Below are 14,629 nucleotides of genomic sequence, written 5' to 3' on the forward strand. Positions count from 1 at the left end.
GTCTCTCACTTACTCATACTCCCAGAATATATTATTGGCTGCATAGTCAGAAGTGTGTGCAGTAACAAATGTTATGGAAATGTTTGTGGGTGACTTTTGTGGTTGACCTGTGCTTAAACTTACATTGAGGCCACAGAGCAGCTTCAGATAAGGCAGAGCCTCTTCGGCCTGCTGTCAGTGGATTTTGTCTCACATGTAAAGCTCCCTGCAGCGTGATCCCGATGAATTAAAACCAAGTGATAACCCCATTTTCCAAGCATCAGGAGTCATCTGTTACCAGGGTCAGTTGAGTACCTGCTCTGTTGAAGTGACATTTCTTTTTGCTTTTTCATCCAGAAATACTCCAACTCATACGACATGTTCATGAGGGGAGAGGAGATCCTGTCTGGAGCTCAGAGAATCCACGACGCTCAGCTGCTGACTGACCGGGCCAACCACCACCAGATTGGTAAGAAACGGACATCAAGTTATTTACATACGATTTCTGTCACCCTCTATTGGTGACCAGTTTGAATTACAACACCAGGAGATTTGTTGGATCGCTGGTTTGTAAGTGATGGCGAAGGCGAGCAGAAGGTTTAAAACCATTACATGTTTTTCACAGCTGAACCTCTTTATTTTTATTTTTCTACAGATCTGGAGAAGATCAAGGCTTACATCGACTCCTTCCGGTACGGAGCTTCCCCACACGGCGGTGGAGGCATTGGTAAGGAATAACATAGATGATCTATTTTAAAAGTGTATTATTGTAATATACACTCAGTGGCCACTTTATTAGGTACACCTCTACAGTCTAATGCAATCCCATACAAGGGGCCTGCAGTAAAGGCTGCTTTTATAATGGCTAAATCAAATGACCTGTCTAAGCACTGAGGTCTCAGTTCATGATGGTATTGCACTGGAACTGCTTTATATTCAGCTTTGAATATTCTCACACCCTCGTGTGTAAACAGGGAGGCCAAAAATTAGGAACACCTCCCAGCACAACAAAACTGAACATTATAAAGTTTGTAAAGACAGACGTCATGGCAGAGCTGCTGTGCTGGATTGCATTATATTGCATAGGTGTACCTAATAAAGTGGCCACTGAGTGTACTGCTTGTCAGTGTGGCCTCAGGTGTCTCACAGAAGGCAAAAATAAAGATTTGTTCAGTGACTTGAAATGTCCTGCCTCCCAGGCTTGGAGAGAGTCTGCATGCTGTACCTGGGCCTCCACAACGTGCGTCAGACCTCCATGTTCCCACGTGACCCTAAGCGCCTGACACCTTGAGCCTCCATCCGCATGGACAAACCCAGGCGTCACTGGACTAACACACAGATTTTGGTGAAGGGAAACAGTACTAATCCACAGTCCAGAATGAGAGAGGGTATCGGAGCTAGTGCCACCCTAAGACTCTAACGTGCCACTATGATTAACCATTAAGACGAGAATGAAGCAGCTGCAACGGTGGGGTGTCCTTTATTGATTGGTGTACATTGCTGTCGTACAACGACAAATAACAGATGTATAAAAGAGAAAGACGAGTTGGCCAGTGGTTTAAGGAAGTTGCTGTAAAGCTGCACACACCTAATCCATCTTTTAATCAACAAGTCTTTGTCTAAGTTTGTCTAAGTTCTTTTCTATGGCAGTGTTATAAAACAACCATAAAGGTTCAGTAGGTAACTTTTATAAACATGCGTTTTTGCAATTTTTGCAGAAACCACCACTATATCCCGACAGTACTACATGAGACAGACCATCTGTGAAAAAAACAGGTTCCTCTGGCTCCTCCTGGTGCTCGCAACAGCCAATCACAGCCAGTTGATTGTTGAGTCTCATTCCCCGGTCATTAAACATTGTCTTATCTCTATAAATATCTTTCTCCAGAGTCACCTACTGCTCCTTTAATACAGATCTGAGTCCCCCCGATACCAGCACAGACTAAGGACTAATGATCGTAGTGTCTAACTGTAACTCCAGGTGTTTTGTATGTTATTAGAGGACTTAAGACAAACAATAAAAAAAAGCTTCTAAAACCATCAATAACTTGGTCTCCATTTTGAATGATTTGTGTGTGTTCTGCCTCTGAATTCATTAATGACTGATTCAAGTAATGTTCCACAGACTAATACATTGTGTGAACATGCACGTTTTATGTCCCTCATGGCTCTACAAACAACGCATGATCTGCTGAAACACTATTTGCTGCAAGACAAAATATTAGATAACAACTATACAGAAGGCAACTTTAGTTTCTCTCTTCATTCACAGCTAAATGAAAGGCTTAATTCACCACCTTGCTTCATACAGAACAAGAGTAAATCAAAGTGCTTAAGTGGTATCGATGTGAAAAATAAACTGGTATATAGTTAAATCAATAGGATGTTTTAGTACCAGCTAGCAATGTTGAAATCCCCAAGTGACACACATGTACACACAGCATTATTTTAACGAAACACAAACACGCTATCCTGTCAGTGCAAACTCATGTACAAAATGACGTGCTCTAACCATGAGCTTATTCAGTAGCAGCTCCGCTGACTTGCAGGATGAAGAGGAAGATGTGAACAATGTCAACGTAGAGAGAGAGAGCGCCGTAGACGTACTCCTCTGGGCTGATGGCCAACTCCCGATTTCCAATAAGAAGCTGCGTGTTGTATACTAAAAACTAACACAGAGAGAAGACAGGACAAAGTTCAGTCTTTGTTGAGTGCAGCGTGGAGATAAAAAGAGCCACAGATTGTGACAACAGTTGGCAAAACTCACTTTTTTTTCACAAATATAAAAGCTAATATTTGCTAATTGGCGCTGAACACAAAGTTCAGCTGAGACTGAGACAGAAGAGAAAGTATTGGATACACTAATATTTTTACAAATCATCCTGAGAGGAACATATATGTGAATATGTACCAAATCCAATAGCTGTGACATTTCACTCAAAACCACCACTAATGTGAACCTCTGGGTGGGCCTAAAAACAGTAAAGGGACCAACACGGTCACTAAGATACATCCTCTGGAAACAAAATGTGCCAGTCCATCAACTGGATGGTGAGAAATTTCACTGGATAAATGAAAGTAGTGACCCACGGGTGGTGCTGGAGGAAACGTCAGTTGGGATAAATCCTCTGGGATGTACAAAATTACATTGCAAACTATCCAATAACTGTTGAGATAGTCTATTCTGTACAGATCAACATTGCTGTCCCAAGATCTGTGCCTCAGGCATGGCTGAAAACATTCAGATCTAATGGAAAAATTGCCGTGAAATGAACTGATAATGTTCAATAACCCCAGAGAATGAACCCCTTCAGGATTGGACACTTCATGGTCTTCCCTTTTGCATCACTTTACCACATATGATATCACATGAATAGACTGCTGAGCACCTTCATGGTCCCATGGTGATGAACCATTTTGTTTTCACTGATCTCATGACCTTTCCTCTTCCATCAAGACAAACCTGATGGACCCAAGGCTTTCGAAATAGCAAACTGTCAGCTCTAACGAACAATAGTGAGTCCCGGAGTGTAATGATCATTATGCCTCTTGTTATTCAACAGCAACCTTGTGATATGAAGCTCAAGTGCTCTCCTTTAATTCATTTGAGCGTAGACTCACAAGAGTGTAAACGATGGCTCCAATTGCAGCGTAGAGCATATGCAGCCAAGGGACCTGTTGAGTGACACAAGAAAGGCCTCTGAATGTGAAATCAGACACACAGACACACCCAACTGAGCTCCTCCGCCTCACACCGAGAAACAGGAGCAGAGAGAATAAATTAAAGAATTTGACCAAGCAGTCCTCACATATTGGAAGGAGAGGACGATGGCTGTAACAATCCCAATGATCATGAGCAAAATGGCAGCAATACAGAGAAATCCCCCACAGGAGGTGAAGTCCACCTGTGATGAGAAACAAGTCATTAACAGGATGAAAGTGAAGGCAGCACGCTTCAAGCCACATGAAAGAGCGGGGAAGATAATTTGAAAGAGGCTCAGAATAAGGTAAAAAAATAAATGCGGGGTGGATGTGTCATGTACCAGCCAAAAAATGTGACTGATTCATCTGGAGTTGCGTCAGACAGAGAAGTTGGATTCACATCTTATCCCAAAATGTCATAAATATTTAAAGGAACTCAGTGCCCCATTGTAATGTGAGACAAAGGCGTTCTTTTACACTGACAACAAAGACGTCCTCTGACAGGCCACAGGCTACTGAGCTACAGAGAGACACAGTTTACATCTTCATCTACCTTGGTTTGGAAGCAGAAGATTGTGACAGCTATACAAACTACTGCTGTTATTCCCATGGCGAGAAACACTGCTTTGGTTTCATAAAAGCTGTAAAACATACATACGGTGATTAAAACATAAACAGGGTGTAATACATCATTAGGAAATGTGCCGTATTTGCGTGTTGTGGTGCATCGCCTGAGCGGGAGCCAAAACAAACCTCGAAATTGTTCCAGACATGTAAGACAGGGCGAGAGTCTGCAAGATAAAACACAGTGTGTCATAAATGACGGACTGGGTTTGGACCTTTTTTAGGGTTTTTTTCTTTCTCACTGGCTGTTGTCTTTTACTTCTTCAACTCAAATATTTCCCTCACAATATGTTCTTAGTTCTTCCATATGCATCTGCTGGACCATAAACAAGACTGGCTTCTCGCTCATACTCTAAAAAACAATACTTACAAATACTCCCAGCAGCACAAGATTCCATGGGAAGCGCCTCCTAAACGCAAATCATGATGAATATTTAAAAATATACAGAAATAAAAGCATCATTACTGGGTATGAATATTTAAATTGTGGTGTAACTACTTTCTAACAGAGTTGCGCAGGCCAGTGCTTGGCATGCTTACCTCGGCTCTTTGCAGCAGATGAGAATGCAGTAAACCACAAAATAAACCACTCTATGGAGAGATAAATCACTATAATGTTTAAAGTAAATAACATAGCTTTTAGTCTCATGACACACCTGAAGATAACAGGGGAGTTGCTCCTTTATATGTTTGTTTTATTCATTTAATTGCAGTGAAAAAAATGCTTTTGCTTTGTTCCTAGAGTGTAACTCACAAAGATGCCCAGTAGATGCCAGGGTATCTGATGACAAACAGCCTCACTGGGTCACTGTGAAAGCACACACATAAGGGATCACTCAGGAGCAGACTGGTCGTCACCTCCCGTCTGATACATGAAGCAGTGAGATGGAATATTGGACTGGGATGAACGGGGACACTTACACAAATGTAAAGACAGCAACAATTGAAAAGGTGACGGCAAGCTGTGCTGCTAAGATTAAGTAAACCTGCCCACAAACACAAAAAGCAAGCAGTTCTGTTGAGCACACAGAAAAACATTTGACAGGCTGTAGATGATATTAACAGGAAAAGTCTCTGCGTGACATAATGAATGGAGAAAATCTTTACCTTTCTGATGAAGGCATGCCGAACAGATGTGCTTTCCCACTGGGAGCTCAGAAAATCCTCCATGTCTCCTGCAGAATTTGGAAAGCGGCAATTTATACTTATTAGACTTGAGAGCTAATGGAAATAGAACGCAGGATATGATCAACTGAAGTCCTGTATCATTTCCTCAGAACCTGGGCTGGAGGCAGGCACTCCGGCAGACAGAGTTGGTATTGTGGTGGGCACCCCGGATGGAGAAAAGCCAGGGGCGGCCCACATCCCAGCCTGCGGGTAGACACCCTCCTGGCCCCAGTAGCCGGGCGGGCCGGGGCACATGCCGGGACTGGGGCTGTAAGACGGAGGTGGTGGAAGAAGGGAGCCATGTTGTGGCTGCTGGGGGTAGTTTCCATACTTAGGATGGTGCAGTGCATCCTCATAGGGTGGAGGATTATCAATTTTAGATGTCATGCTCTTGCCGGACCACCTTGAGGAGAAGAGGTGATCATGACACATATAAAAGGTAAACATACACATAACTTCCAACTACTCCCGGCTGGTCAGTATGTTGGAAATAGCTATCCAATTGTACGTGCCTATACTTTTCATGGGCACAGTATTACTGTAGTACTATTAAAATGACCTTAAAACAGAGGTAACAGTCCAAAGTTCTGTACTTTGGAGCTGTCTGTGTGCTTGTAACAAATAACCATGTCATACTAGAAAGTCTAGGAGTACAAGACTCTGAATGCTCATTATAGTGACACTTGAATAACGACTTTCAAAATAAACAAAACAAGCATATAATAAGGACGGAAATTGTACTTACCTGGTGGCTTTAGCCTAAGACGGGAGCGCTGCGCCCTTCAGTCCTTTGTCTCCTTGGGGTTTTGCAGACTTGCACCACAGGAGGATGTCATCTTTGTAACAGGATATGCTCCCTGAAACTCACACTGCTACTGTCTGGGAAAGCGTGGAGACTCCTGTGGCTCAGGCGCGGAGTCACAGCAATGAAAATACATCTGAGGAAAAGAAAAAAGAAAAAGAAAGAAAGAAAGAAAGAAAGAAAGAAAAAGACTTAAAATGGTAAATGTAAATACTGCAGCCTACTGTGTATTGTCTCATTTAAACTGTGGTCGAATGTTCAGCAAAGTCCCACCTACCAGGGACATTAGTTAATAATTCATTTAACAGTCGTCCAAAACAGGCTCGATTCCATATGGACGCGATATACAAGTAATTAATTAATTAATTAGTTAATTAAGGGGGAATTATTTTGTACATATCATCAAGATCGAGTAGTAAATGTCGTGCTAAAGCCTTAAAAGTGTACCTTTTTAGTTAAAAAAAAAAGAAAGTGTTTTTTTGGCCACGAACTTCCTTTAATCTTACAATAACGTCTAAATCTAAAATGAAGTTAGCCAACGATTATAGCCGTGAAAACGCCACAAAACTTACATTAAAGTTTCTGGTAATTAGTTTTTTAAATTATTATTATTATTTTTGACAGATTAGATAATACTTGAAGCACAATCGCCTCGGATGACTCGGATGTGGTAGAGGGAAAAAAAAACATATAAAATGTTTTACAATTACTTACATTATTGCATTATTACATTACTTTCATTATTACATTATTTACTCGCTTTCTTACTCGCTTCCGGGGTGGCGTTTTGCTTAAAACGTCATTACGTTGCGCTCAGACGTTATGGCGCTTCCTGACTGGATGGTAACACTGGTGGCCACTGCATCCTTCTTGTGTTTCTTATGTTTATGTGTTCGCTACAGACGCACAGGACAAGTGTTTTGGAGGAGACTGTTAAGCAAAATAATGGCCCGCACGGAGAAGCCGTTGTTTCGAATCGCGTGAGTGTAATACAGCGTTTGTCAAAAATATTTATTGTTGTCACCGCGGTGATTCTCGTTAGCGTAGCTTAGCAACAACTAGCCATTCTTCTCAAGAGAGGCCATGCCACCAAACTGAATTCAAATATGGGCCAATTTTAAGTTACTTCATCAGTCGACAAAACCGCTTCCTTTGGAATTTGGTCTTATACCTTTCCTGAACCAGTAATAACCACTGTTTCATTCGGCATACATCCGAGTTGTAAACTTAGCTCTATCTTGACGAGCAGTTTATTTTAGGAGACGTTGTTGTGACATGTCAACCAGCTAATTGTAGATGTGGAAACTGTCTCATAATTCGTGCTGCATGGTGAAACACAGTTTTGAAAAATTGCTCCACACGAGCTGATCTTTCGTGGTTTTTTACTCTAAATCTGCAGATATTTCACTTGGGTAGGCGTGACCCGCCTGTCTCTTGAAAGATGGTGACTACATAGTGTAATTATCATCATCAACCCCTGCTACCAGACGCAATGTTTGCTAGCCTTTTGAACTGTTTTCCAGGTACACACTCTACACTAGGACCAGGCTTGGGTACATGTACTACAAGAGGCAAATGAGGAAAGCCCGAGAAAATTACCCTGCAGGTCATTCCACAGCTCAGCCCGTGGAGTTCAATGGTATGCAGCAGGCTGGATTCTACAGTTTCTTATATGCTCTTTGGTTATTGTCGGGAGATGCTGAGTGCCATCCACAGAACCAGAAAGGCCCTGTTGCTCGGATCAAACATAGTGCATGAAGTCTTATGTTGTAATTACTGTCAAAGCAAAAGTACTATAATTTCAAGACATGTTATGGATGGCAGTGTTGTGCAAGTTCACACTTCATGAGAGGTGGCTCAAAGCTGCCTTCACACAGATTAACATGAACTAGTTCAGGTTCAGTTTGCAATTGACTAAGTTCAGTTTAAATGAGCTGCAAAGGCTGCAGATCTCAGACAGTGTAATCAAGCACAAGTCTGCCTGCTTGTCAGTGGTGGAATGTAACTAATAACTTTTATTAACTTTAAGTACTGCACTTAAGTAGAAATTCAACATACATGTACTACACTTGTGTATTTCCATTATGTGCAACTTTATACTTCTACTCCACTACATCCCAGAGGTGAATATTGTACTTTTTACTTTGTTTACCTTTACTTGTATTAGTACTTAATTAAGGGGTCTGAATACTTCCTCCACCACTGCTACCTGTCCTTTACCAATTGCTGTGAGTTTGACTTGGGTGTAGGAACTTTTTAACATGATCATGCCCAATGCTGATGGACAGTACATGTTAACCTTTAATACTACATGCGCACTTCTACCATTCTAAATGAAAAAGTTTCATATATTGTACTGAGTGCCTAACTTGTAATTCTTTGTCTGCCCACAGGTATCAAAATAATTCCCATCTCGGTACTGTCTGACAACTACAGCTATCTTGTAATCGACACAGCCTCCAGTGTTGCAGTTGTTGTAGACCCTGCTGACCCTCAGACAGTTCAGGTGAATGTCTCTCCTGTCCTTTTGGCTGTAAGGGAGTTTCAGATCTATGTTATCATGCAGGAAATGACCTCTACAGCTGCAGCTATCGATTGCCAATCGTTGTGATTGTCGTGAATGACCACATTTTGTAAGTGCGTTCTCAGCAGCATCCATGACAAGCAAACGAGTAAAATTACTAATGCCACACAATCTGAAGTAGTTTGCAGCAAGGGGCTTTTGAATAAGATGCTGCTGAAGTGTTGTTTGTATATGGTGATTGAAGGTTTGAACAGCACTTGTTATTTTTCAGGCAGTCCTTGAGGAAGAGGGAGTGACGTTAGAAGCAATACTCTGTACACACAAGCATTGGTGAGTACGATAGTTTTAATACATTCATATTCTTTTAAAGTGTGGTTTGTTTTTCAGACTTTATGCATATGAAATGAGGAGATGGGTTTAAATATACAAAGTGTGAGGGATTGCAAAGTCTAATATCTAATAAGTCTAATATCTAACCTGAGGGACACACAGACTCTGATTTGAATACATTTCATAATGACATTTATTGGTCAGACATTCTGTCATGTCTTAAAAGTTTACTGTCCAGACTTAAACTAAAATAACAAGTATGTGGTTGGAAAGGCTTCATGGAGGCTGAAGGCCAAACTAAATACTCTAATGTGTCCACAATACTGGCAAGCCTCTGCTTTCTGTTCCATGTACAGGGATCACAGTGGGGGAAACAAAGGGTTGAAAAGGCTTCACAGCTCATGCAGAGTTTATGGAAATGCAGCTGACAACATTCCTGGCCTCACAAAGTAAGTCCCAGCTTGCACAGTATAGCACACTGCTTCCCACAGAATGTGACTGAACTGAGGACTGTGTTGTTCCCTCCGTCAGCACTCGAAGCAGCTGACTTCACAGTAAATTATCATGGCATGATAAACTTGATGTCTGGGGGGCTCGTTGGTCCAAGAATGGAGGTCATCTTAAGCTAGGCAACATCCAAACCAGTGGACAGAAGTGGATTTTCCAAGTGACGATGATGGATTTGACTGCTTAAACCACAAAACTAGTTGTTTACTATTTGTTGAGATAAAAATGCCCAAATTCTCTGATTTCAGCTTCTCAAATGTGAATATTTGCTTGTTTCTGTAGTCCTCTATGACAGTAAACTGAGTGTTTTTGGCTTGTGGACATAACAAGACTTTTGAGGACGTCGCTTGGCCTTTGGGAATCAGTGATCAACAACTAATTCATCATAAGGATGATCGACAGATTAATCACTAATGAAAATGGTCGTTAGTTGCAGCCCTACTCCCTAATAGTACTGTCTTTTCTGTGTTACCAGCCCTCTCTCCCACAAGGACTCAGTTACAGTTGGCCGTATGTATTTTAAGGCCCTCTTCACTCCTGGACACACAGTGGGCCACATGATCTACCTCCTGGATGGCCGGGCGGTCGGCACCCCCTCCAGTCTCTTCTCTGGTGACCTGGTGTTCCTCTCAGGATGCGGTGAGTTTCAAGAGAACGGTATCCATACAAATATTCATATGCAGAAGAACTGCCACTCCTGCGTTTATGTAAAACACAGTGCATGCAGAGAAAACAGAGCAACAGAGATGTCTGTGGTGCGTCTGGTTGATGTGGAATCATTCTGTAATAACGTGGGTACTGTACCCCCTAATGGACCATTGAATGACTATAAGGAGGTAATGAATTGGCTGTTTGCTCGCGCTAAGCTGAATGGGTATCATCATGTTCCCTATACAGCTTTAAAGAAGTGCATTAACTTCATGCAGAGATCTACCTGGAGGGAATTCAATTGCAGGAAATCTCAAGGTCTCTAAGACATCATTAAAAACTACAAAACTATTAACATCCGAAAAGGGGTCTTGAATATGAATATTGGTGGACTTGTTTTGTTCATTATGTAATGCCAGCATCTTCTGTGGTCATTTCAGGAAGGATGTTTGAAGGCAACGCCACAACAATGCTGTCATCTCTGGACACAGTCGCCTCCTTAAGTGATGACACTCTATTATGGCCGGGTAGGAAAATGTCTGTTGTCAGTGTTTGTGTGATGTGGGGTGGCATCATTTCAGTGTTTGACACACATACTGTAGCACCAATGCACTCATTTACAGTCAAAGTGTGAAGAGTGTGAGTTTGAAAGTGTGGTGACGCGTGTGGCCATGATTTTTATGTATTTGTCCGCTGGCTATCCCTCAGGTCATGAGTATGCAGAGGACAACCTGCTGTTTGCTGCTGAGGTTGAGCCACGCAACGCTGCCAGGGAAAACAAATATCAGTGGGTGCTGCAGCAGCGAGGCCAGAAGCTGTGCACGGTGAGAATGCAAGATCGCCATTGTTATGCCTCTCTAGCACGCCATCCCAGAAAGGATTCATGTTGTCCAGCACCTGGGACGAAGGGCTTATCACCTGCCGACAGCGTGCGTGCTGTCAGTGCCCGAGCGCTCACTCCCCTCGCACTTCCTCCTCTTCCAGCCAAGTCTCAACTCTGATACAGTCTGCAGCGGAGCAAAGGGTCACTGTTGAGCGAAGTGGCCATCCAGAATTTAGATGAGTTTTTATCTGCCATCTGTACAGCACGGCACTAGAGGCACTTTCACACATTTGCGCCTCCCTCGAATTTCACATCAGAAACTCGTGAACTGATCGACTGCATTGTTTTCTCTGCATCGTGTGTGTGCTCGGTACACATCTGGCTCCTCACATAGTCCATGACAGATTTTGATTTTGAGTTGCTCTTGAACATGAGTGTGATTGGCAAATCAGAAAAAAAAGACAGAAGAACTAGGCAAAAAACAATGGCTTTTAGCAGAGCTGCCTAAAGATTAACTATTGTTGAAAAGGAAAACATGCCACTCCAGATATTACTGGCTGATGTATGAATGTTCAGACTGTATGCTTGTTGATGGTTGATGGCATAACTGCACTTTGATGTGACTGTGTGGTAATAGGCCTTTTTTACAGCAGTAGTTTTGACCTGTCGTTGTATGAAAAGCACAGCTTTTACTAATAACATTAACAATAGCTCTGTTCTATTCAAACATTGCCGTAAGCCATGACATGTGACAGCGATCAAGCATGGGACCCTGAAACTGAAGCAGCTGAATGGAATTCAGCCATCATTCATTTTATTATTTGCACCTGTGCTTTTGCCCACAGTGGCATGTTCTGCTGTCACCAGGGCCTGTCATCCTGAGTATTAGCATGCCAGAGTTCAGTGAATTCTTACAACAAATTAGAAACTGTAGAGGTTTCACAGGTTTACTGTGATACTACCTCAGCCTCGCCTAGCTTTTTGACAGTTCTGCTGGGTTTTATCATCCAGATTGGCAATCACTGTGGATTTTGCTTAACTAAGTGAAGGCTAAAGGGTTTTTTGTTTGATGAGAAGTTGTGCAGAACTTGAATTGGGGCTGAAATGCAAAGCTGTGCTGCTTAAGTTAGCTGGAGTCACTCATTATCCACAGCTCTGCTCTGCAAATGAAAGAACGGCATGTGAATCCTTGTGGCCGCTAGAGAGAGACTTGTGCACACTGATTCTGAGGAGGGCTGCTTTTTGACTTGCATTTCATTTTTCAGAGTCCCTCCACTATCGGGGAGGAGAGGCAGTACAATCCTTTCCTGCGCAGCCACTCTGCGGAGCTCCACCTGGCCCTGGGCCTACAGCAGTTCCAGGATGAAGACTGGACCCAGTTCAGGGCCCGGGTGCTGGAGGAGCTGCGAAAACGCAAAGACCTCTACAACAGGAGATAGTATTGGGAACACTAAGAGGAGAAGTTAGCTGGCCAACAGGACAGTGATACTGATTTATAGGCTAAACCTGTTCCAAGAGACCGGCTCTTTAAATTTAAAGGGGCATTAAGTAAGTTTTGACCTTCATCAGCCTGTACCAGAGACCACTAGGAACATAGTCTCAACGTCATTATTACATGTACTAATCATTAAGCCTATTACCTCTCCACATACTGTGTGTTATGCTAATTTTGTGTTTCTAGACAGGACCGTGCTCGTTCATTGCCTCGTTAACGTAGAGACAGAAACGTAGATTTGCATGAGTAACTCTGATATTTTCCAAGATTTCTGATTCTTGTGTGTGAAACAGGGTGATAGCAGGTCTTCAGACTACACAAGTGAATTTAACATGTTAAGTACTGTGTTATTTACTGCACAGCCTGGTTCATTTTTAAGGCAAGCAATACATTGTTTTAAAAGCCTTCGATGCTGGCGGTATTTGGTATGCTGGTTGCACATTTACAGTGCTGCTGAAGAGGAATTAACTTCTCCATGGGGGATGTGATTTTTGACCTCGAGTATTTGATTGTGAATATTTGATTTTGTTTCATTATTTCCAGCAATAACGGTACCATTAATTTAACGAATCACAAACACACTTTGCTGTGGGTACTTAGTGTGAAAGGCAGCACAGCGTACGGGGGAAAACGTCTTTACACTAGCTTTTCATGTGAATCTTTGCTGAATCTAAGAGCCAGTTTTGTTGTGATTTAAAAGAGATTCAAGTGGTTGAGCAACTAACCCTGTTTTGTTTTTACCCAAGAAGTTTCATTTTATAATGAGACAACAAGAATTAATCTGAATCTGAGCAGGCCGCAGGTATTAAATGTGGAACACGCGTTTTATAGTGCAGCCCTGACTCGTGCCTCTCAGCAAATGAATTTTCGCTGAACTAATTGTTCCACATTTAGAGTTGTGTTGTTTTGCACTGTGTGAACGTGAGCAGCAGCATTATGTGAAGGATTTGACTGTTGGTGCATTTTAATGTATGAAACATGACTGTTGAAGGGATGATTCCTTACGTTAGCCTGTAGAATTATTCTGAACTGCCATCCGTTATAATGAAGGTAATGAGACATCCAGGGTGATGCTGAATCAAACAATCTGTAGCCATACACTATGTTGTTCAATCAGTTTTGATTGTATTGTATTTAAGAGTGAGGTGGTGATGAACGATCTTTCATTTTCTTTCTAATGTGAGAATACAATGTGACATTGACTGTGGCTCACTCAGAAGGAATGTTTTTATAGCCAATCTGAAAACTTTGGAAAGCAAAACTGTACATATTTTTTAATATATTGGAGGATTTATTATACTGTGACAATACAGTGGATGAAAAGTTATTTCAGTATAATAAAGTCCTCTTCCCACTCACATTTGAACATTTCTTTTGCTTTTTTTTTTGTCTGTTTTTGCAAAGGAAGTGTAATGCAGCCTTTGTTTAGGTGGAGATGGGCGAGAATTGAAAGAAAAACCTTTAACTTTTGCAGAGATACGAACGCTCTTCACATTCCTCCCTTGCTCCTGCAGAAGGACTCGTACCAAAGCACCTTGTCCCCTGGTGATTGTTGACTAAACTGTTATTCTGCGTGTTTGATGCAGATTCGCATCTTATTTGCATATGTTTGAGTTATGAATACCTCCACATGGGAGACTGTTTTACTTCAGGTTACGTTTTAATGAGGAAATATGAAAGTAAACTGCTTCATTAGAGCTGTGTATGTGTTATTTGTTGTCTTTATGAGTGTTGAGAACTGACAGCTGAGTTATTTTTCCCACTGCTGTAACTTCCCTCAGTGCAAATAAGAGCATAACCTACTTTATGCACATGCACAAGATGCACTATAAGAAAAAGGTGAGTTGAACTTTCTGTCCAATGTAATTAAACAGAACATCAAGCTGCAGGATTACAAACCAGTGCATTGTGTCTCAGTGGTGCCACATTTTAAGTCATCCCTGCAAATCATAGACATTAATGAAAGTAGAATAAGTCATTTATTTGACATATTGAGAAATAAAGGAAAAACGAAGATAATACTTTTTT

The 14,629-nt window shown here is 41.8% G+C and overlaps 3 protein-coding genes across 3 annotated transcripts in view; 2 read left to right on the forward strand and 1 right to left on the reverse strand.

The window, feature by feature from the left end:
• The window catches only part of dars1 (aspartyl-tRNA synthetase 1), a 27,359-nt gene extending 25,333 nt beyond the window's left edge, over nt 1–2,026 (forward strand). Inside the window, exons 16-18 of the mRNA XM_076746741.1 lie at nt 337–448; nt 635–706; nt 1,179–2,026. Coding sequence (XP_076602856.1) covers nt 337–448; nt 635–706; nt 1,179–1,270 — 276 coding nt within the window. The 3' untranslated portion in view covers nt 1,271–2,026. The remainder of the gene's footprint in view (nt 1–336; nt 449–634; nt 707–1,178) is intronic.
• Nucleotides 1,432–6,354, reverse strand: LOC143330291 (protein lifeguard 3-like). Its single transcript, XM_076746742.1, has 12 exons — nt 6,218–6,354; nt 5,586–5,875; nt 5,413–5,480; nt 5,227–5,291; nt 5,060–5,113; nt 4,846–4,896; nt 4,676–4,715; nt 4,435–4,472; nt 4,235–4,322; nt 3,789–3,884; nt 3,601–3,654; nt 1,432–2,648 (listed from the first exon to the last, which is right to left on the reverse strand). The coding sequence occupies exons 2-12, from the start codon at nt 5,857–5,859 to the stop codon at nt 2,499–2,501; spliced, it is 978 nt and encodes a 325-aa protein (XP_076602857.1). The 5' UTR covers nt 5,860–5,875; nt 6,218–6,354; the 3' UTR covers nt 1,432–2,498.
• Nucleotides 6,355–7,095: 741 nt separating this feature from the next.
• pnkd (PNKD metallo-beta-lactamase domain containing) lies at nt 7,096–14,298 on the forward strand. The gene is made up of 9 exons (XM_076747703.1): nt 7,096–7,254; nt 7,798–7,913; nt 8,668–8,780; nt 9,070–9,128; nt 9,485–9,577; nt 10,111–10,274; nt 10,724–10,810; nt 10,992–11,107; nt 12,372–14,298. The coding sequence occupies exons 1-9, from the start codon at nt 7,097–7,099 to the stop codon at nt 12,543–12,545; spliced, it is 1,080 nt and encodes a 359-aa protein (XP_076603818.1). The 5' UTR covers nt 7,096; the 3' UTR covers nt 12,546–14,298.
• The last annotated feature ends 331 nt before the right edge of the window (nt 14,299–14,629 follow it).

The sequence above is a fragment of the Chaetodon auriga genome, chromosome 13 (genome assembly GCF_051107435.1).
Source record: "Chaetodon auriga isolate fChaAug3 chromosome 13, fChaAug3.hap1, whole genome shotgun sequence".
Lineage (NCBI taxonomy): Eukaryota > Metazoa > Chordata > Actinopteri > Chaetodontiformes > Chaetodontidae > Chaetodon > Chaetodon auriga.

What these genes read in the sequence shown, in the direction of transcription:
- LOC143330291 (XM_076746742.1), bottom strand. Translation starts at nt 5,859, where the DNA reads ATGACATCTAAAATTGATAATCCTCCACCCTATGAGGATGCACTGCAC. An exon ending in GGCATCTACTGGGCATCTTT is followed by an intron (nt 4,897 to 5,059) that starts GTGAGTTACACT and finishes ATCTCTCCATAG; the next exon opens with AGTGGTTTATTTTGTGGTTT. An exon ending in TCGTCCTCTCCTTCCAATAT is followed by an intron (nt 3,655 to 3,788) that starts GTGAGGACTGCT and finishes GTCACTCAACAG; the next exon opens with GTCCCTTGGCTGCATATGCT.
- pnkd (XM_076747703.1), top strand. Translation starts at nt 7,097, where the DNA reads ATGGCGCTTCCTGACTGGATGGTAACACTGGTGGCCACTGCATCCTTC. An exon ending in GGTGTTCCTCTCAGGATGCG is followed by an intron (nt 10,275 to 10,723) that starts GTGAGTTTCAAG and finishes TGGTCATTTCAG; the next exon opens with GAAGGATGTTTGAAGGCAAC. An exon ending in TGACACTCTATTATGGCCGG is followed by an intron (nt 10,811 to 10,991) that starts GTAGGAAAATGT and finishes GCTATCCCTCAG; the next exon opens with GTCATGAGTATGCAGAGGAC.